At 44.0% G+C, this 23,661-nt stretch overlaps 2 protein-coding genes across 5 annotated transcripts in view; both read left to right on the forward strand.

The window, feature by feature from the left end:
• The window catches only part of DAB2 (DAB adaptor protein 2), a 36,852-nt gene extending 34,204 nt beyond the window's left edge, over positions 1–2,648 (forward strand). For all 4 annotated transcript variants that reach the window (XM_083465876.1, XM_083465877.1, XM_083465874.1 and 1 more), the window contains one exon: positions 1,369–2,648. The gene's annotated coding sequence lies outside the window, so the exon portion shown is untranslated. The remainder of the gene's footprint in view (positions 1–1,368) is intronic.
• A 4,325-nt stretch (positions 2,649–6,973) lies between these two features.
• On the forward strand, positions 6,974–22,110 carry C9 (complement C9). Its single transcript, XM_083466023.1, has 12 exons — positions 6,974–7,317; positions 7,966–8,056; positions 10,036–10,180; positions 11,021–11,168; positions 11,757–11,895; positions 13,655–13,879; positions 15,445–15,685; positions 16,639–16,764; positions 17,523–17,704; positions 19,044–19,272; positions 20,448–20,626; positions 21,922–22,110. The coding sequence occupies exons 1-12, from the start codon at positions 7,241–7,243 to the stop codon at positions 21,952–21,954; spliced, it is 1,815 nt and encodes a 604-aa protein (XP_083322149.1). The 5' UTR covers positions 6,974–7,240; the 3' UTR covers positions 21,955–22,110.
• Positions 22,111–23,661: the final 1,551 nt, after the last annotated feature.

Genomic DNA, 23,661 nt, shown 5'->3' on the forward strand with positions numbered 1-23,661 from the left:
CACCACAATTGATGTTGTGTCATTTAAGGCTTTATAAATGTTGGGACTGTGAGCTCCTTACATTGCACACAGATGTGAACAGGCTACCAAAGTCACAACTCTGGCTGTACCAATGGACATTCTAGTGGTTGAGTCCTGCACCTAAGGAGCAGTCCCAGAGCATTGTAGAAAACCAGCTGTGAGGTCATCTGAGCATGGAGCTATGGTTTGGTTACGCCATCCACAAATGGTGGTAGCAGGCAAGCCAGGTCAGCTGGTGAAGGATCAAGAAGCACCCAGAACAAAATATGTATACTGCTTCGGTGGGGAGTAAGCCTTGCCCAGAGCAGGATGGACACCAGTTTTGGTCCTTAATGTTGCTCAGTAGGGATATGGTGCTAAGTAAGGAGATGGCTATTAGCTCAGAAGATCTGGTTCGCATGTGAATGGTCTTTGGTTCAGTCCCCAGCATCTTTAGGTAGGCCTGGAAAAGATTCCTTCCTGGAAACCTAGAGGGCAGCTGCCAGACTATGTAGAATATACTGCAGTTTCTGGACCAATGGTTGTTTTTTAAAAATTATTATTATTATTATTATTATTATTATTATTATTATTATATAATTTATTTATTTATACCCTGCCCATCTGGCTGGGTTTCCCCAGCCAATCTGGGTGGCTCCCAACATGATAAAACATGATAAAACATCAAACATCAAAAAACCTCCCTAAACAGGGCTGCCTTCAGATGTCTTCTAAAAGTCAGATAGTTGTTTATTTCCTTGACATCTGGTGGGAGGGCGTTCCGCAGAGCAGGCGCCACTACTGAGAAAGCCCTCTGCCTGTTTCCTTGTAACCTCACTTCTCGCAGTGAGGGAACTGCCAGAAGGCCCTCGGCGCTGGACCTCAGTGTCCGGGCAGAACGATGGGGGTGGAGACGCTCCTTCAGATATACTGGGCCGAGGCCGTTTAGGGCTTTAAAGGTTAGCAACAGCACTTTGAATTGTGCTTGGAAACGTACTGGGAGCCAAAGTAGGTCTTTCAGGACCAGTGTTATATGGTCTCAACAACCACTCCCAGTCACCAGTCCAGCTGCTTAAGTAGTTTCCTACATACTACGGTTATAACAACATTCAGTGCTATCTTCATACCAGCCATTTACAGGACTACTATATTCCGAACCACATAGTCCAAAAGCACCCCAGCAAAAAAAAAGTGATGGTAAAGATTGACTTTTTGCATGCTGCTGCTGCTGTATCTACTCTCCCATTTGCACATCCCATTCTTGCCCATTACTTTTCAGTAGTTCCACATAGCAAACCCCAAGAGAGCAAGTTTCATGTGACTCAGCCCAGTGGTGCTAACCATCTCCCTCTCGTTCTCTTGACTCAGGAATGAGTGCAAACCAGCAGAGGAATAACTGGACTGGCCATGGTGCAAGGATGTGATGAATAACTGGATACCTTCCCCTGTTACTGTCTTCACTCTGCATGCATTATCTGCCTCATTCTTCGCCATCCACTTTTGGATTGCAGTACGGTGCAATGAGTCCTTGGATTGTAGCCATCGGAAGCCGAGGAAGGAATCTGCTAGAGACCAAACTGGAATTGGGTGGCGAACTTCAGCCCAAGTGGATTTAACTAACTGAACACTGTGGTGTCTCCTAGGCCTTCAGCCAACTTCACATTTTGTCAAGGCTTGGATGAACCTTGGCTGTAAATGGGGCTTTTACTGAACTTCCTTCTAGGATGAGAAACTGCACAGACTAGTATTCACCTCCACACAAGGGGAAAGAACCGGGATATGAATTCGCAGCACTGAGTCACCTAGAACATAAAATGGTCTCTTGTACGTCTCCCAGCCTTAACTGCAAGCTTTAAAAACCGGACAGAACTCAATTTCACACCCTCTCTGCCTCCAGCAATGTCAAAGTGAAAGCATGTTTGAATTGTTATGAAGATCATTCAAAACCATATTTGACTTGTAATGGGGAGGTTCCAAAAGTGTAATGACTGACTCTTAATGTCCATGCAGGCTGGCTGTGGTCATAGTCGAGAGATACACCTTGGAAGTGATTTTTTTTTTTAATGCATCTAGTGTGTTGACTATTAGCCCTCTAGCAAGATTCTTCAAACCAGGGTTGAAAAAGGATGGATGCAGAAATAGATGGGTGCCCTTTAAAGAAGGGGGTGGGTCCTGTGAATGTACTATCACTTGTAAAAATTGAAAAGCAACTGTACTTGGAGCAAGCAAAAATTGCAATCGTGGCAATCAAGGTTTAGTATAGCTAGAACTCTATGCAGAGTGACAATGCATTAAAACAAGGGGCTTAATAACAAACTGAGCAGAACTGATGCAAGAGCATTGTGTGTGTCTCCTTTACAGCGTTTATCAGCGCAAACTTGAAAATGGTATCCATGTTTAAATGGCCAGATAAATGCATAATGGGAGATCTGCTTTCTAGTAAACACTTTGTCTGTAGTGACCTGTTCTGCCGGTGAATTATGCAATCTGCTCTGTACATATTCTACTGCACTTTTCCTGTAATGCAAAACAAAGCTATCAATTTATATGTATTTGTCTCTGACTGGAAATGTAGGAATTTTTGGATTGTGTTACATTGTAAAAAGTAGTCAAATACTCTGACAATTAAATGTAACTTCATTTCAAAAGCGGCCTCTGCCTCTACGGAGTTCGGTGAAAACTTTTAATGTGGTTTTCCAGAAGCAGGACTCTTTGTTTTCATATGATAGTAGTTTTACTTGGGTAGCCTGAGTCTAAGTCATTGAACAGGTGTGTAAAAGCATTTGTAGCTAGAAGCTTATAAAAGCCTGGGGTCCTTGAATCACCTAGAATGCAGACCCACATTGATAGAGTACTGCTTCCTTCAGTGCGCCAGTATGCAATTTAGGCGGGGGCAGCGTGTCAAATCATAAGCCAACTTTTTGGGACCAGGGCACATTTGGAACTCTGAAAAATTGTGGGTGTCAGTCATAAAATGGCTGCCATAGTGAAATGCCACAACACAAAATGGCCGCCCCACTTCACCGTGTCAAAAATTGGGACATGCGTCTTCTGGGATGCGCTCCCGGGTGAGTCACGTGACCTGCGCCGCGATCTCACCCCCCCAAAAAAAACACTTTTTCAGGGCAAGAGTGTGGCACCAAAAATGGGCTTTGTGATCTTGTGAGAAAAAGGGGGTGTCCTTTTTTCCCCAGGACATTTGGCGGGTATGTGCTCCCCACTAGCCACCTCCCCAGTTGGGGTGGGAGTGCACCTACATCAGCCACTGCCGTTCATGGGGGAAGCTCATTGCATCTCTCTGTTGCTAAAGAATGGATGGGACAGTTTGCTAAGCCTCCTAGAGCAAAATATACATCAGGAGGCTTAGTTTGGTCATAATTAAATATACACTTCCAGAGTTAACACTAAATAAACTACTTCTGGTAAATGAGTCACCATAGCTGCTAGAGGGCCATGAAAATTTGTGTCCCAGGCTTTTTAGATTTGTCTCCCCATGTACTATCTGAAACCAAAGGAGCGCATTAGTTGCCAGATGTGAAATATATTGGCATTATTTTTAGCTCTCCTACCCCACTATTGGGGTCCAAAGAACATTGGATGCAGTCCACAGGATGCGGGCTTAACTGATAACAGCAGTATGCTGCTATTGAAAATATGGCTCTCAGCTAGGTTCTCGCTGCTGCCTCAAACTTGGGGTAAAGGCTTGCAACATAGCTGGTGGTACAACAGTTAATACTTGGCTTTGACATCCTTGTCAAAGTGTTGGTGCTGACCTTTAAAGCCCTAAATGGCCTCAGTCCTATATACCTGAAGGAGCATCTCCACCCCCATCGTTTAGCCCGGATACTGAGATCCAGCGCCGAGGGCCTTCTGGCAGTTCCCTCATTGCAAGAAGTGAGGTTACAGGGAACCAGACGGAGGGCCTTCTCGGTAGTCGCGCTCGCCCTGTGGAACGGCTGCCCATCAGATGTCAAGGAAATAAGCAACTATCCTATTTTTAAAAGACATCTGCAGGCAGCCCTGTTTAGGGAAGTTTTTAATATTGAATGCTGTATTGTTAATAACACTCGATTGGGAGACACCCAGAGTGGCTGGGGAAACTCAGCCAGATGGGTGGGGTATAAATAATATATTATTGTGTGATGTGCACCAAGATTGTATTCTTATCTCACTATACATGACTAAACCATTTCTCACCTTCTCACCCCTTGCCTTTTCCTGTAAGACCTATTGCAGTCGTTAAGAGTCGTCAACAGGCTCATCTCAGCCATCTGCCAATCTCCCATTCCCACCACCCTTCTGAGTAACACCCCTCCCCACCTTCTCACTATATAGAAGGATCTGGCAACTTCTGTTTCAGTGTATCTGAAGAAGTGTGCATGCACACGAAAGCTCATACCAAGAACTAACTTAGTTGGTCTTTAAGGTGCTACTGGAAGGAATTTTTTTTATTTTGACTATGGCAGACCAACACGGCTACCTATCTACAACTGGAACCAAGATTGTAGTCCAGCAACAACTGGAGGGCACCAGGTTGGCAAAGGTCGGTTTACACAAAGGGCAGCTTGGTGGTAGCACACAAGCTTTGCATACAAAGATCCCTGGCATCTCCCTGGGGGAAAGGGCTGCCCTCTGAAAACATGGACAGCTACCACCAGTCAATGGAGATAATATAATGTTGGATAGATTTAATAGTCTAGCCGGGTAGAAAATGGCTTCCTATGTGCTGTCAGACTGGTAGTAATTCACTGGGCTCTCCTGATCCTTTCAACTGGAGACATTGGCAATGGCATTTTGATTTTTTGTGTGTGTGTAAATCAGATTTAACCCACGACTGTGCCAAAGTTCTTTCCCACTATGGCTGTGGGAATCACAAGGTTCTCTCTTTCGAGCATGTTTCCTGAGTACCCTGCACTGTTGGAGATTCCCTCCTCACCTGCCCTTTTTGCCTCAAAAGCTTTGTTCTAAGCTACAAAAAAAAAAATTGTTCGAAGTTGCTTCCCCAGCTACCGAGTTCAGGATGAAGTAAGTGACACAAACAACCAGCTAGTAAATGTTTAATTTTTCTTTTGATTGGACGTGATTGCTAAAGAATCGGATGTCCCTCTGTATCTCTGAAAAGTAAACAATCTTACTCCAAACAAGGACATATTTAAAAGGGACTTTGTCAAACCTTCTGTACAGCCAAATTAAGTTTAAGATTACTGCATAACTATTCCTGTAGAAGTATGCAGGTATGGCACAGTGGCTCAGAAGGGAAGCCAGATCTTGCAGTGCCTTGAACTAACACTAATCTTCTGCCTGATACTCTGTGGTGGATTTATGACTGGCTTCCTCAGACTTGGCCCTCCAGATGCTTTTGGCCTACAACTCCCATAATCCCTAGCTAGCCGGACCAGTGATCAGGGATGATGGGAATTGTAGTCTCAAAACATCTGGAGGGCTGAGTTTGAGGAAGCGTGATTTATAACATCTCAAATGTGTTTTCATTGGCCTCTGTGCCACGTACAACTCCCTCTTGAATCAAGCAACTGCATGGATCCTGCTCAGCGATGCTACAAGCCCCACCAATCTAACCGGCCCACCCTCTTTGGGGGGGGGTGAATATTCCACTAACCGTGTCACGTTCTGATGTCTGGTTTCAGTATTTGTGTAACTCTGGAAGTGTATACAGTCGGGTTAAGTACTTAATTTGTTCCAGAGGTCCGTTCTTAACCTGAAACTGTTCTTAACCTGAAGCACCACTTTGGCTAATGGGGCCTCCTGCTGCTGTCACGCCGCCAGAGCACGATTTCTGTTCTCATCCTGAAGCAAAGTTCTTAACCTGAGGTAATATTTCTGGGTTAGCAGAGTTTGTAACCTGAAGCGTATGTAACCCGAGGTACCACTGTACTCAATTCTGACCAAACTAAGCCTCCTGATATGTATTTTGCTCTAGGAGACTGACTTTGGTCAGAATCAAGCATACGCTTCCAGAGTTAAATACATTACTTTTGATAAGTGGGCCTCCATGGTAGCTAGAGGGCTGTGAAAATTTGCATCCCAGGCTTTTTAGACTCTTCTCCCCATGTATTAAAGGTAAAGGACCCCTGGATGGTTAAGTCCAGTCAAAGGCGACTATGGGGAGCCAGCATTTGTCCACAGACAGCTTTCTGGGTCATGTGGCCAGTATGACTAAACTGCTTCTGGTGCAACGGAACACAGTGATGGAAACCAGAGCACATGGAAATGGCTTTTACCTTCCCGCCGCAGCGGTACCTACTTGCACTGGCGTGCTTTCAAACTGCTAGGTTGGCGAGAGCTGGGACAGAGCAATGGGAGTTCACTCCGTTGCGGGGATTTGAACTGCTGAACTTCTGATTGGCAAGTCCAAGAGGCTCAGTGGTTTAGACCACAGCTCCACCACTTCCCAGGCTCTTCTCCCCATGGACTGTCTGAACCCAAAGGGGTGCATCAATTGCCAGGTGTGATTCCCACCCCCAGCTTTCTTACCCCACTATAACTAGCAAAAGGTTTTGGGCTGACTCATAGAAGACCCTCTCCTTGTTTTGTCTTGGGTGCCCAGGGTGGTCAGCACTTAACGGTAACTGATAATCCTGGTACCACACTAGGGACTTGTGAAATTCTCCAGTTAAGTGGTCTAACTTGTTTTTGGCTGTGCCTACTGCGTTCTTTTTTTCCGCATTCTTGCAAAGTTTCCTGATGTGCTTTGCTTTTACAATAAAACAGTGCTGCTTTGTTCTCCCCCCCCCACTTTGTGCATAAGAACGTAGGGGGCTGCCTTACATCAAGGCAAACCATTAGTGCCCCCCCCCCCAGATCCAAATTGTCCAGGCTGACTTACAGGCAGTGGGTCTGCAGGTTTTCAGATGCAGGGAATTCCCAGCCCTACCTAGAGATGCCAGGAACTGAACCCAGGACCCTCTGTATGCAAAGCACACACTCTGACCCTGAGCTACCGCCCTATTGTGTAATGCCTGGAATTGGAGAGAGGAAGGACAGGTGCCTGGGCTTTCTCTTCTACCCTTCTCTCTGCCTGGGGAATGCCCAGGCCAGCTGATTTTCCAAATTCTTCACTGTCAACAAACTCCAGGCTGCTTCCCGAAAGTCAGCAGCAGGCTCTGCCTCCTTTTGGCAGGGGTTTTTGTTTGTTTTTTGGCTAATCAATAACAAAAAGGAAAGGACAAAAAGCTTCCCATTTGGGTGCTACGGTTTTGGTGTCGCAGTCGACAGCAGCACCATGAAAACCTTACTGCCTCTTATAGCGGCACTGTGCATCTTAGGAGCAAACAGTTTTGTCTCACCAGGGAGGAAAAGGTAAGTGGACGTTAAAATGAATACATAAATAAAATAAGCCTGTGTCGCATTTCCCGCAGCAAATGTAGAATTTGCTCTGATTTCTCTTTGGAGCCTGAGGATAGCGAATCTGAATGGTTTCCAATTTCAGCATCAAGGTAGTATATGAGACCGCAGTTCTACGTATGCTTGGATTGTAATCAGCATCAGTGAATTCAGTGGGAGTGGCTTCCAGTTCAAACATGAAAGGAAGATCCACTGTAACGTTTCCCAGGAAGGAACAGGGCTCTTGGGATGGAAAAAATGAGATTTTGGGCTGCCCAGTCTAGTTTTGAAGATAGAAGCATCATAAGAAAGGAGAGCAAGGACCTTCAAGTTCTCCATCAGCGGTGAGTGCGTGGAGAGCAGACTGAGAAGGCACCAAGTCAAGTCACCTCATTGTCGCAGGCTTTCCCACTATAGCAAGATAGGCTGTAAATTTTTCTGCCTTTGCCTCTGTGTCCATAAAAATCAGCATATGCAAATATATGTCCCTTTTATCTTCTCGTTTGGTGATGTCTTTTCCCAGTATGGGGCCTATTTCCCCCCCCCCTTCCCCAATAACATTGCTTCTGATTTTTAGTTTACTGCATAGTACTGCATAAAAGCATCTTGTTGTTCTATACTAAGAGAGCGAAGAGAAGTGGACATCAGGCCCATCGATTGCTTGCTGAGCCGCTGGAGTGAATGGGGACCATGCAATGCATGTTCAAAGGAAAGAGTAAGTCATGGGTTTGTGACTGATAGTTAGCTCAGCAGGCTTTTGTTTGAAACAACAACAATGTGTTTTAAGGATAATAATGTAAGATTAGCCTGAGGATCAGGGGCCCGTCCAGTCCGGCCTCCTATTCTCACAGTGGCCACTCAGATGCCTGCAGGAAACCCTCAAGCAGCACCCCAGCACAAAAGCACTTCCCCCGCCTGCAATCCCCAGCCCCTGGGATTCAGTAGCAATGGCAACTAGTTCTTGCCATTGATAGCTTTATCCTCCATGAATCTGAATTTGTCTGGACCTCTGGCAATGGCACACCTTATGGAGCTCCAGTTTATATTGTGGTCTATCATAATTGGTGATGGCTCTGCTTAATTCAACCCAGAAGTGACTCAGTAACTCCAAACTCCTGACAGTAAAGTAAATGGTCATGACTTTTGGGGGGGGCAGGAGGTAGCTTGTTTTGTTTTCTGACTTTGTAGAGCCACTGGATAATAATGAGCTTAGTGGCGCCATCCATAATCTGAATTGGAACAACAGTAAGGTACAAATTATTAGGGCTGTTGATACCGTATTTTTCACTCTATAAGACACACCCAACCATAAGACACACATAGTTTTATAGGAGGAGAACAAGGAAAAAAAAATATTCTCTCCCTCTCTGCGCAGTGCCTCTCCAGCGAAGTGAAGTCCGAACATCAAGAGGGATCGTTGTGCAGTGAAAGCAGCAATCCCTCTTGCTCTTCTGGCTTCTGGGATAGCTGCACAGCCTGCATTCACCCCATAAGAGGCACACACATTTCCCCTTACTTTTTAGGAGGGAAAAAGTGTGTCTTATAGAGCAAAAAATATGGTATTTATACCTCAGCGCAGGGCATCGGTGATGCATGTGCCTTTTCCAAACCTGATGTTCCAATCCTATCCTCAAATTATCTGGCAATGTAGTCAGCGTATATTTGGTGAATTGTAGCACAAAGAGCGCCACCTACTGGTGCACTGCACTATACTTTTAGGCATCTGTGTACAACAGTCTGCATACTGGATGTTCCTACAGCCCTACCGTTAGGCGAGGTGAGGCAGCCACTTCAGGCAGCAAATACTGGGTGACAGGTAGTGGTAGTTTGCCTTGTGCTCCTTGAGCTGGTCTGCTGCCTTCAAGTATGCCAAGTATGCCAAAGGACACTGTCCCTTTGTCACTGTTGAAGTAAAATTCAACTGCTACGTCTAATAATAATAATAATATTGTTATTGTTATTACCCCACCCATCTGGCTGGGTTTCCCCAGCCACTCCGGGCAGCTCCCAACAGAATATTAAAAACACAATAAAACATCAAACATTAAAAACTTCCCTAAACAGGGCTGCCTTCAGATGTCTTATAAAAGTCAGGTAGTTGTTTATTTCTTTGACATCTGATGGGTGGGTGTTCCACAGGACAGGCGCCACTACCGAGAAGGCCCTCTGCCTGGTTCCCTGTAACCTCACTTCTCTCAGGGAGGGAACCACCAGAAGGCCCTCGGAGCTGGACCTCAGTGCCTGGGCTGAACAATGGGGGGGTGGAGACGCTCCTTCAGGTATACTGGGCCGCGGCCGTTTAGGGCTGTAAAGATCAGCACCAACACTTTGGATTGTGCTCGGAAATGTAGTGGCCTTCTGAATGTGGAATATGAGGGCAGGGTTCCATCTTGTCCTTTGCTTTAAGCAGCAAAATGTCTTCAGGCATTAGCATTGTAGAAAAAGTAGTCATTGGTATTTTCTAACCAGGCATGCCTTTTGATCAAAGCACCAAAGAATGGAGACTCCATTGTGGAGGTGCGATGAGTAGGCCTCCCTTTAATTTTGTGCATAATCCGCCCCCCAACCTCCCGCTTAGTTTCCGTCAAAGTTATTTGGCGTGTGCAAAGAATGTACTGGTACATCATTTCATGGCTGCTCAGCCACACCAGTCCTTTTGAGCACCTGTAATTCTTCTTCCTTTCTTTTCTAAAGTATCGCTCGAGGAGTGTTGTGAGATTTGGACAATATGGAGGAAAGCCATGTATTGAAGCTCTGGGAGACAGACAGTTCTGCCAGCCAGACACCCCCTGCCCTGAAGAGCTACCAGATTGTGGCAATGACTTCATGTGTGAAAATGGTATGCAGTTCTTTTGCATTATTCTTTGAAACTGAATCCCACGGTGGATTATACTGGAGGTCGTTAGTTGCCCATCACAAGGCACCATCTTGTCATGATTTAGCAGCTCTCTGAAATACTCTTACGGAAGTCCCTTCTCATACGCATTCACCTGGTGCGTATTTCACCTGGAAATGTTGAGCTCGTTTTCCTGATTGTAATGCCAGCGCTTCTGTTCTGTTTTCTAACATTCCTCTCACCCCTAGTGTGTTGGATAATTGTGGCTTTTTGGCCAACGTTGCCCTAATTTTCATTCGCACCAGAGGACATGGTGCCACACAACAGTCAATGTTTTTATTGATTTTCCAAATTTTAGCAAATCCATCCCAAATGATCCCCACCCCCATGCAAACAGCAGGAAAGAATTGTATGTTGGTATACCACCCCATATGTTGTCACTTCACTCCCAGAAACAGGTTGGTTTTTTTCCTGGAATCAAGTAACATGAAAATTAGCTCATAGTTCTCTGAATTGGTATTGTACATTTTTGCTGCTTTGGTTGTCACTCCTAATCAAGATATTGTCTTCTATCATCATCATCATCACCACATATACCACCCTTCATCCTCAAAGGACAATTATACATGTGTGTGTGTGGTTGTATTTGTTTAATGTCTACATTTTCACAGTGACAATTTTTCAAACGTCGAAAGGGTAAAGCAGGTTTTCATTTCCTTTATGGTCAAAAAATCCACCAATGGCACTGAGGGGAAACCCAACTAGGTTTGGTTCAAGCCAAAAGACTGAGAGGAATAAGAACTGTTTAACAGCTAGAGATACAGTTCCTCTTTCTACACTTAGGACACTGTATAAAGAAAAGGTTGGTGTGTAATACGGAAGATGATTGTGGAGACTTTTCCGACGAAGACAATTGTGAAGGTGATCCTCGTGCACCCTGTCGTGACCGTATAATGGATGTATCAGAGATTGGAAGAACAGCTGGCCGTGGGTAAGTTCTGGGAAGTTCTTGGGAGAATGATGGGAGATGTAGCAAATCTACTGGCAGGGCCGACCCTACCGTTAGGCAATTTGAGATGCCTACCTCTGGTGGCGGACACTGTTATCTTATGAGGAGCAGTGGCAGCAGGTTCCTTGCCTGTTCCTCATGAGTACCATGGCCATTCTGCTCTGTTAGAGGGCAGGTCTCTGTGTGCCATGTGACGTGCCCAGCACTCCCTATGATAGCTAGCTTGCCCTCCATTGTAGTAAGCATGAATTACAGCTGTACCTCAGAAGTTGAACGGAATCCACTCCAGAAGTCCGTTCGACTTCCAAAATGTTCGGAAACCAAGGCACGGCTTCCGATTGGCTGCAGGAAGCTCCTGAAGCCAACTGGAAGCCACGTCGGGCATTTGGGTTCCAAAGAACGGTCGCAAACTGGAACAGTCACTTCTGGGCTTGCGGCGTTTGGGAGTCAAAACGTTCAAGTCGCAAGGCATTTGTCAACCAAGGTGCAATTGTATATTTGAATGGTATAGCAGGTTTTAAGTGACCAAGACCCTGGAAGACCCTAGTTTGTTGTGTGATTTTGTTGCAGTGTCAACATTCTGGGCATGGATCCGAAGGAAAGCCCGTTTTACAATGAGTTTTACAATGGCGTCTGTGACAGAGTCCGCGATGGGAATACTGGAATATACTATCGCAAGCCATGGAACGTTGCTGTGCTCAATTATGACGTAAGCCCCTTTCTGCAAAGTGTAGAGTGTGCATTTGACTCCACTGGAGTCCTGAAGCCATTGCTAATTTGTCTCCAGCCAAGGTTTTTATTTTAAAAAAATGTTGTTGTTTACCAATAATATTGTTGCTTTATTGTTTTGGTAAACCGCTTTAAGGCTTTCCACAATCAAGCGGTAAACGTACATTTTATGAAATTAAATTTAAACAAAGGGGTGAGCACCTTTGCCTAAGGTAAAGACATCCCTGCCCTGTCAGCCACCCTCCTGGTGCATACACAAACAGAAATGAATCTGACATTAATGAAGCTGTGCTGATGTGAACAGCTGGGGGAAAGAGCTGTGCAACACATCCAGGGGGCGGGAGCAAATTTGCCGAGCTCTAAGGCTGTGATAACCACACTCTTTCATACACAACTCTGCAATGGTATCAAAACTCCGAGGGGTCACTTTCGCATGAAATGAGACCTCTGAAACATCATTAATTCTTTTGTGTTTTGAGCTGATACCCTAATCGCCAATCACTGCCACACTAAAGCTCTGGATAGGTGTATTGTTTTCTGTGAGGCTTCTCCAGCACAGAAAAGCAGCATAAAAGGCTTAAAAACGAATCAAGAAGTTGTAGACAATGGGTGTTTCGCTCTTGTCTTCTTTTGGTCCAATGAGCTAGACGTCAGTCATTGCTATGGCTAAAAGGTAAAGCACTGAAGGAGGCTAGTTTCTCACAAAACAATTGAGAATAGCAGCTGCACATTTTGTATTATGTCTCAGGTATTACAGATGCTGGAATCTAGGGGGTTATGGCTGATCTGAGGGCAACCAACCTATTTTTTCCACCAGTGGGGGGATGCCCACGATTCTACAGATATATTTTAGTTTTAAATGTTTTGTTAAAACTCATACAGACTGAAAACTCTTGTTTTTAACTTGCCAGTGGCAGGAATTGATTGTTTGTTTATTTATCATTTCTCTCCCATTCTGCCCCATCTTTTCCCCCTGTTTTGTTTTGGATCTTCTATGTTTTTGTTTTTACTTTGGGAATGCGCTGGCCTTTGCTTATATTTGCTTTTGCAGCCGGATAAATGGGTCATTACAACAAGTGTCCAATTGTTAGGGTTTAAGCCTCATTTTAAATGTATTTGGCTTTTCAGTGTGTTTTTCACTGTTTTTAACTATTCTATGTGCAAACTGCCTTGAGACAGTGGTTTAGAAAGCTATTAATAAATTAATAATAATAACAAATAAGCAATAAAGTTGGTGTGAAATAATAGATAGATAGATAGATAGATAGATGAGAGAGAGAGAGAGAGAGAGAGAGAGAGAGAGAGAGAGAGAGAGATGATAGATAGATAGATAGATGATAGATAGATAGATGATAGATGATAGATAGATAGATAGATAGATAGATAGATAGATAGATAGATGATAGATGATAGATGATAGATGATAGATAGATAGATGATAGATAGATAGATAGATAGATAGATAGATAGATAGATAGATAGATAGATAATAGATAGATAGAATGAACTTTCAGAGAAAATGTGGGGACAAAATGAATGAATGAATGAATGAATGAATGCACTTTATTTTAATTAATACGCTTTTCTCTCTGTCCTGAATCTGCTGCCGTACATTTTCAATTATTGGCTCTAAGTTTCTAATGTTAGCGAGTGAAAACCATTCCTTCCATTGGGCTGCATATATTCCAGGCAGATTGCCTACTAAATTGCCTGCTATATATTTTTTTTCTCTTTCTAAGACAAAAGGAGACAAAAGATTTAGAAATGAAGTCTACGAGGACCAGGTGTCGGCAGTAAAGGAAATGTTCAGCGAAAGGCATAATTCTGCTCAAGCTAGCTTTTCTCTCAAATTGACGCCTACAGAGGTAGGAAATGGCACATCCCCCAGCTTCAGTTTGAGCGCGAGCATAGATGCATCCTCCAATGAAACTCTACATAAATTCTTAAAGGATTCTAAAGGAAAGGTAAGCTATCCTAAACAAACAAATAAATAAACAAACAAACCCAAAATGGAGAGCCCTTCTGTGTTATTTGGGGGACTTGATATTAGCACGCTGTTAGGAGTGTTTTATTTATTTATTTAGCAAAACTTGTACAGTGGTACCTCAGTTTTTGAATGTAATCCATTCCGGAAGACCGTTCGAGTTCTGAAATGTTTGTAAACCGAAAACTCAATAACCGACAGCTAGGCCTCAGGATTTTTCAGTCAGCAGAAGCTGTATGGCATGTTCAACTTCCGAGGCGTGTTCGGAAACTGAAGCATTTACTTCCGGGTTTATGACGTTTGAAAACCGAAATGTTCGTCAACTGAGACTTTCGAAAACTGAGGTACCACTGTATACGGCTTAAGATACGTTTGTGTGTGTTTTCCTTAACAGTATAAAATATTTATTTAAAAAGCAATAAAAACAGACTTTCTTTAAAAAGGAGACACAATGAAACAATCAAAATATAGATGACATCAACAGGTTTTTTGAAGGGATACATGTGAAACTGAACAACCTCAGCAAAATTGTCTAATGAAAACAAATTCCCTGCCACTTTGGGCCTTTGATAACTGTAGAGTAGGCGGGAATTCACTAGTGAAGCTTCACCAGGCGATATTCAATTTCTATACAACCCTTCATCCAAAGATCACAGGGTGATTTACAATATAAAAATACAAACCATAATAAGAAATGAAAACAATAACCCATACCAGGGGTCAATTTTTTTCAGCAGGGGTCCGGTCAACTGTCCCTCAGACCTTGTGGGGGGCCGGACTATATTTTGAAGGAAAAAAATGAACGAATTCCTATGCCCCAGAGAATTACCCTGAGATGCATTTTGAATAAAAGGACACATTCTACTCATGTAAAAACACAGTGATACCTGGACTGTCCGTGGGCCAGATTGAGAAGGCGATTGGGCTGGATCTGTTCCCCAGACCTTAGTTTGCCTACCCATGCCATACACACACAGTTTAAAGGACCATAGTTTCTTTAATTGGCCAAAGGCCTGGGGGAAGAGGAACGTTTTCACTTGGCACCCACAGATATGTAAGGAAGGCACCAGGTGGGCCTCCCTGGGGAGAACATTCCACAAGTGGGGAGCCACCACAGAAAAGGCCTGCTCTTGTGTTGCTGTGCTCTGGACCTCTCACAGAGGAGGCACATGTAGAAGGGCCTCAGATGGCGATTGCAGGGTCCAGGTCAGTTTATATGGGGAGGCAGTAGAAGCTTCAACTGTTCTGTTTTAAAGAGGAAAGTCGAATAGGGATGGTAGGTAGGTGTGACTTCTGGGGCAGCATTCTAACATGCTACCCTTATTGAGCACTGCATGTTTTAATTTAGAGAAGGAATCAAGCCCCCGACAAGTTAACCCACTTGCGGAACAATAGTGCTTGAGATCCTTTCCAAAGGGAGGATGCCATCAAACGGAAGACTTCCCTCCATAATGTTGGACACATTGTCACCCTAGAGATGGGAGAACATCTGGTCCTCTCGTTTTCCCACTGGCAGAAGGTTAACCCCGTCGTTCTGCATTACAGCATCAAACATTTTTTCACGTGAAAGGAAACATCGAACTGGGAACCTTTCAAATGCGAAGGCGTGATGTCCGCCTGACCGACACATTCCTTGAAGATGTAAAATATCTGCCCAGTGCGTACGACAAGGGAGAATATTTTAAATTTTTGGAAATGCACGGAACTCATTTTGCACAGAAGGGAACGGTTGGTGGGAAATATGAACTACTGTATGTACTGGACAACCAAACAATGAGAAGTGAAGGTAGGAACTGTTTCATTAATTTCAGAGGCTATACTCCAATCCAATTCAGGCTGGGTGCTACCCTATCTGATAATAATACTGAACTATGGACAAAAAAAAACCAAACTAGCAAACATACTTTTACATAACCAATATCTATGGCAATAAACTATCACAAAAGGAACAATCCAAAACCAATAAGTGATTATTTGGTCTGTTTGTGCAGCCTAAAGCAAAGTCACTGCTTGTAGAGAAACTAGCAAACCAATCAGCTGGTGTTGCCTTTGATGTATTAGCACAGCTGGAATTCCCATCACAAGAGCTGTGATGCGTACTCTTATATTAGACTAGTCCTCAATTGCAAAATTGTGACTAATGTAATATAAAGACGGGAGGCAAGAAAAGCATAAAAAATGTGGCATTAGTCATTATGACAGGGACGCGGGTGGCACTGTGGGTTAAACCACAGAGCCTAGGACTTGCCAATCAGAAGGCTGGTGGTTCGAATCCCTGTGATGGGGTGAGCTCCCATTGCTCTGCCCCAGCTCCTGCCAACCTAGCAGTTCGAAACCACGTCAAAGTGCAAGTAGATAAATAGGTACTGCTCCGGCGGGAAGGTAAACGGCGTTTCCGTGTGCTGCTCTGGTTCGCCAGAAGCGGCTTAGTCATGCTGGCCCCATGACCTGGAAGCTGTACGCCGGCTCCCTCGGCCAATAAAGCGAGATGAGCACCGCAATCCCAGAGTCGGCCATGACTGGACCTAATGGTCAGGAGTCCCTTTACCTTTACCTTTAGTCATTATGCCATGACTGGATATCACCCTTAAATGAAAACTAAAAAGTCTTTGCTGCTTTTTCTTATGGGTACAACTTGATTGCCTTTCCGAATATAATTTCATGGTTCAGGAAATTTGTTAATGAGCCTTTCCCACCTTCCATCTTTTATTGAATGTCTGTTTTTAACTCTGTTTGCAGGAGTCACCGTCGAAGATGTTAAAGCTTGCCTGGGTTACAATATAGATCTTGGTTTAACAGCCGGCACATTTGAAGTCAAGAATACCAACAAAGGGAAGGACTGCAAAAGTAGCAAGATTAGAAATGGTAAATATATCTATATATTTAAAGATTTATGTTCAAAATACACAAAAAGGGGACTATATATTTGGGCACACCCACTTCTGAAAATTTCATGTCCAAGCTGGCATTGGCGATGGCAAATGTGCCCCTGTTGCAAAGGTGGCCCTGTGGCAAGGAGGTGCACTTTCAGAACTCATTTATCTTTACATCATCCATTCCAAAAGAAATTTAAAAGATGAGTAAGTAAAGTGATGGACTATGCTGAATCAGCAAATTTAACAGCTAAAATAAGAGAACTTAGCAATGACTGTTTTATGGAACAATGGAAGCCTTTTTTGGATTATTAAAGAAATATTATAATATGATGAATTCACGAGCAGGATTTGAACTATTTATTGCATTATGGTTATGATATAAAAGAGGGGAGAAAGGGCGCAGCAAAGGGGTGGAATAAAAACAATAACACCATGGAAAATGGGATGGGAAGTCAATAAAACCAAATAAAAATTTATAATGTAGTGAAACAATGTGAAATTTGTGGAAATTTAATCAAATACTTTTTTTATAAAAAAAAGATATTTTAAAAAGGAGATTGCACAGTAGCACAGATCTGAGTGTCCCACAGCACATATGTTGTCATGAATTTGGCAAAAAGGGGGGGGGGATTTGTTTGTTGCTCTGGGCCCTTCCAGGTGTTTGTCTGCATAAGAAAGTCAGAATGATGGTGAGACAACATCCCAAGGGACCTTGGTCCACCCTTGTCCTGCTTCTTTCCTCTGCAGAGGACAACCCCAGTAGCAGCGGAATTATCCACAATGTGATATCTCTCATTTATGGAGGGAAGACTGATGTTCTGGTTAGGCTGAAGGAAAAGCTGTCGCGAGGTCACAGCATCGTTGATGTGGAAGACTACGTCCAGTGGGCAGCGACGCTCCCTGATGCTCCCACAGTGATACAATACGAAGTAAGAGGGTTTTCTTCCTAAACTGATGCGCATATTGGTATGTGGGAGAGCAGACATGGCTCATCCCTGGTGAGGATGCACATTGCCCTTCCCTTCTCCTCAGATCTATTATTTTATGAGCAGGGAGGGGTAATAAATGCCATTCCTCCTCAGCTTGGATCTGCTGCAGTTGGTGACCAAGTGCCTTGATTTGTGTGCAATGTGCTGGGTGCACATGTAAGAGTGTGTGTGTGGCAACATCTGCTTTCGACCACAAGCACCACTGGCACGCGCATCTTCAGACGGTTGGCCGAGAGCGACTAAGGTCCTTAGGCCAAAATATCAGTCACCCCCGCTGTAAATGCTGCCCCCTTGAAATGATAATGATAATGATAATGATAATGATGATAATGATGATAATGATAATGATAATGATAATGATAATGATAATGATAATGATAATGATAATGATAATGATAATGATAATGATAATGATAATGATAATGATAATGATAATAAATTTTGTTTGTATCCTGCTCTCCCCAGTCAAAGCCAGGCTCAGAGCAGCTAACATCATATAAATAAGACAATATGCATAATACAATATGCAAATAAAATAACATTCAGCATTCATTAAAACAATATAGAATAATATTAAATATCAGCATTTCAAAATTAAACAGAAATCCACTCAACAGTTACAATAAGTAATTTCAAAACTCCAATCAATAAAGCAACAGCAAACCACAGTGCACAACATAATACAATACAAAACGAGAAGCAGAGACTGGAGGGTGGAGCAAGGCAGGTGGAAGGAGGCCTTGCCTGATGGAGTCTCTCCCCTCACAGTTCTTCCTCCAGGCACAGCTTCCTTATGCGGAGACCCAGGGCCAGAGGGTGGGGCAAGGCAGGTAGAAGGTGGAAATAATAATAATAATAATAATAATAATAATAATAATAATTTATTATTTGTACCCCACCCATCTGGCTGGGTTTCCCCAGCCACTCTGGGCGGCTTCCAACAAAGATTAAAAATACATTAAAATGTATGACCTTTATTTATTGCTGAACCATGGCAAGTGAATAGGCACGTGTTATGTTTCCAAGGTAAGCACAATTTTTACCTGCAAATAAGAGCTGAGGAATTTTAGGTGCTTTCCGTGCTAGGATATTGTGAAGGAATTGGACTTTTTCTGTCCAAGACTCTGTTTTACCTGAGAACACCCTTTCCTCACATGGTAGAGAACTCAGAGTAGTTAAGAGGAGGCTATCACAAATGTCAGGGAAGCTTTGATCATGCTTGCCCAAAGAATACCGCTGCTGTAACAAGTTGGATTAAGGTATTTGCATTTCTTTGCAGCCGTACCCAATTTCTACTCTCATACCGGTGACGATACCCAACTCCACCGTAAAGAGGCAGAATCTCGACCAAGCTGTGGAGGACTACCTTGCTGAATATAGTGTTTGCAAATGCCAGCCATGTCAAAATGGTGGCACTGTCATGCTGTTGAACGGAAGGTGTGAATGCGGATGCACCCCTTACTTCAAGGGAGAAGCCTGTCAGATACCCTCAGCGTTTTTTTCACCAGGTCAGCAATAGATCAAGAATTGAGGGTTCATTTCCATATTCTATTCAGGACAAGTGAGCTGCGAAGATAAAGCCATTATCCCACCTAACCTAACCCTGCACTAGGGCTCTGCTCATACAAACAGTGATGGAATTGTTCCTGGACGATGCCACTGAAGATGCGGGGTAGTGGAATTGCATAGTTTACTACACCTGCAAAAAAAACCTTTGCATAGAAAAGCAGGTGTTATGAAGAATATAGTTTTCACCAAGATATTCTCTGGGCCTTCACATCTCTAAACCTGGAACCAAGAAACTCTACCAAACTGGTGGAAAGCAGCAGGGTTAGGACACAAGGCTTAGGGCCCTCGTATTTACGGGACCACCTCTCCTGGTATGCCCCACAAAGGACCTTAAGGTCCATGAATAACCATAGTTTAGAGGTCCCGGGCCCTAAGGAAGTCAGACTATCCTCCGACCTGTCCCATCCTCTGTCCCATGAGACTAGGGCCCTTCAGGATTTAACCTTCTTCCATCGGGCCTGATCTTTTATTTCCTTCTCTTCCCTCCCCCTCCGCTTTTATGAAGATTAGCCGCTCTGAGACCCCACAGCTAATTCTCCCCTGGCCTCCTCGCTGGCCCAAGTAGGACCAATTCAGCCAGCTAGCCCTGGGGATTATCTAATGCGTATTTATTTATTTATTTCCCCTAAATTGATTTTTGAATTTTATTGTTATTCATGGTTTTAAACTGTATTTTATTCTGCTTTTACAATTAAGTGTTTTAAATTTGTTGTTAGCTGCCCTGAGCCCGGTTTTTGAACCGGGAAGGGCAGGGTATGAATAAAATATTATTATTATTATAGCAGAGAAGTTGGGGTTCCAGAGGCATTGGCTATTGTGTCAGGTAGAAAAGCACCCTGGGGGAGGAGTTGTGAGGGAAAGGAACAAGTGGTGGGAAGGGTTAAGCATTCCTCTCCTGCTCAGATCTTCACTTAAAATGACAACCTTTGCAGCTGTTCTGTGGAAGCAGAGATCCCTTAGCCACCTAAGAAACACCCCTATCCCAAATTGCACTCTGGATAACCATTTGGGCTTACAGACACGAAGGCAGTTACTTCAATATCGAAGTAACTGCAGTGTATATTTGTTTTGATGTTAAGACTCAAAATATTTTCCACTCCAATCTTTAATTCAGTCGCAACTAGCACCGATGGCGCCTGGAGCTGCTGGTCTACCTGGTCGGCTTGTGTGCAAGGAGAACGCATTCGGAGAAGGCAGTGTAATAATCCTGAGGCTCATGGGGGCAAGGACTGCGCAGGAGCTGACTCAGAACCGGGCTACTGTGCTTCTACTGGTGTAGAAGACGCAAAGCAGGTTTGTAGTTTACTCAGTGGGTGTAATAAATAGAAGTCCAACTTGGGTGGGGCAGGAAAATCCCCCAGATCAGTACGCAAGAGGAGAGGTAAGACTGTTCCACTGGACAAGCAGAAATGCTTGTGTTGACAGAACATCTGTGTTAGCACAATGTTGACTTTTTATTGTGGTTATTACAGGGCAACCACAAATTACATTCTAGGTCATGAGTGGGGTACCTTGAGCCCATAGGCCTCCCTCATGAAGCCAGGGGCAGACTTGGGTCTTTCACATTTCAGCAGAGTTCCATGCAAGGCCAAGCTCTGCGCCCAGTGTGGAGAAACTGGTAAAAGGTAAAGGGACCCCAACCATTAGGTCCAGTCATGACCGACTCTGGGGTTGTAGCGCTCATCTCACTTTACTGGCCGAGGGAGACAGCGTACAGCTTCCAGGTCATGTGGCCAGCATGACAAAGCCGCTTCTGGTGAACCAGAGCAGCGCACGGAAACACTGTTTACCTTCCCGCCAGAGCGGTACTTATTTATCTACTTGCACTTTGACATGCTTTCGAACTGCTAGGTTGGCAGGAGCAGGGACCGAGCAACGGGAGCTCACCCTGTCGCAGGGATTCGAACCACCAACCTTCTGATTGGCAAGTCTTAGGCTCTTTGGTTTAACCCACAGCGCCACCCACGGCCCTGCGGAGAAACTGATAGAACTGCCCTAAACCTGCCTCTAGCGAAACCTCCCAGGCCTTCCCATTTGGCTCTCAAAGCCATTTCAGCCAAGCCACTTGCCCCTTACCTGATATCATACAATGTAGGCTTTTAAAAATAAAATACCATGTGCAGGAGGGAGGGATGACAGCCAGCAGCATCCCCTGGTGGAGCCATCCACTCTGCACATGAAGAGCCCTTACAAGTTTTGCCCACTGACTACATAGGTTGCATCGAAACCATACATTTAAAGCACATTCAACACACATGGTTTCCCCAAAATTCTGGAAACTATAGATTTCCCTTTGTGGAGCCGTAATTCCCAGCACCCGTACCAAGCTACAGTTCCCAGGGTTCTTTGGGGGAAGCCATGTGTTTTAAACATGCATTTAATGTGTTTTGAATGTGTGGAGTGGATGTGACCTTTGCAGCAACTTACACGTGCAGAATTTTGACTATGGTGTCAATCTCAAGTTATCTGGAAGCCGCCACCCTGCTTCGGCATTGCAAACGTAGGGGATCTCTGCGCATTATATTGGCCGCTCCTGCACTGAAGATTCTCCGGTTAGTTGATCTAACTGACTGTGTGTCTTTTCACAGGTGTTTGATAGGAACACGACACAACTAGAATGACCCTTGGATCTCCACAGCAAAGTTCAAGCTGCCAAAGAGATTTGAAAGATAAGCCAGGAAATCTTGGAACCTGGTGTTAATTTGTTTTCCTTTCCTTCCTTTCTTTTTTTTTAAAGAGTTGAAAATAAATTTCAGCTGATGACTGGCTCAGAACAATACATTTGTATTAATTATTGCTGACACTTTTGTATTAAATTTATGTGCCACCCTTTCTCCAAGTTGCTCAGTGCAGGCACATTTACAAAATGATTTGTAAAATCATTTATATTCTGCTTTTTGGGCCCCAAAGGACCCCTCAAACAGCTCACATCCAAGCACAAAAGTAATGCAACAGAAACCAATGAAAATACCATAAAACTGAGAACAGAATAAAACAGCGAAGCATAATCACCAAGGAGAGACAATGGATTTAATTGTTATTATTATTCTTTTTTGCTGACTAAGTACTAGGTGGAAGTCTGAACAGCTCGTTTAAAAGGAAGGAAGCCTGACAAATCTCTTTAGTAGGGGGAGGGAAGCTTTTCCAGATTGAGAGCCACATTCCTTTCCTGGACACCTTTTGAGGGCCACATAGGTGAGGTGAGAGTGGTCAGAAGCAAAAACGAGTGCAGCAATAAATGCCAGTTTTACCTTTTTAGTGCTCTCTCACGCACCCCTTTCTATCATCCATCAGCCCAAACAAGAGACATTACCAGAGTGCAAGGATACATTCCAGCAAGGCAAAAACGTTGGGGTACAAAGCAGGAGTGTTCCATGGGCCAGACTGAGTGTTCTGGGGGGGCTACATTGCTTTCCCGGTCCTGTTCCCCACTCCTGCTCTTTAGAGAAGAAGTCCTATAACCTGAGTGCTGCAGTAGAGAAGTCCTACCTCATGTCCTAACCAAGTGTCCCTGCAAGAGAAGTGTTTTCTTCCTCAAACTTCTGCAAACTTTGGGGTTCTTTCAACCCTCCTGTTGCCTCCCTCTCTTGTGAGCAGTGCCTTTTTTGCCATATAAGGACAGGCACTCAAAGAACAAATTTGCTATTGGTATATAAGATGCTATCTAGTTGGGCCTTTGAAATAGTTCGTTATTGGGAGGAAGAGGAAATAAGAATACGAACAGGGAAAGAACCTCTCAGCCTGCATGAGAAATTGCAATGGAGGATGTTTGGGAGAGAAGTTTTAGGTCAGGAAGGAATGGAGAACCTATGGCTCTTCCGATGTTGACGGACTACAACTCCCATCACCCTTGACCATTGGCCATGGTGACTGCAGGTGATGGGAGTTGGAGTCCAGCAACCTCTTGAAGGGCAACAGCTTAACTATCCCTGTTTTAACATAGCAAAAGCCAACTTTCAATTGCTTCGTTTTTATCCAACTTCTGTGCTTTTTCCCATCACTAAGTTTAGGCAGGCATTTTGCCAGCATGGAAGATGTTTTCTGCCCACTTCCTGGTGCCATACGGATGGCAGCTCATTAAAACACCATTCCCACCAATGAAGTCCCTGAAAAATCCCACTGAAATTTGCAAAGTTATTTAACAGTAATGGGTTTGTGGATTGTTCAGCTGAGCTGAATAATGCTGACATTGGGCAAACTGGGGAGGGGGGAGTAGGGTGGGGAAGCAACCCATTCTGTAAGAAAACTGTAACATCATCTACATCAAACGTTGGACATGAGTCACACTCACTGACATGCTTGTTGAATGTCTTTCTTATTTTATTTGG

Source organism: Podarcis liolepis, assembly GCF_965112155.1.
Source record: "Podarcis liolepis genome assembly, chromosome: 11".
NCBI classification, from domain to species: Eukaryota; Metazoa; Chordata; class Lepidosauria; order Squamata; family Lacertidae; genus Podarcis; species Podarcis liolepis.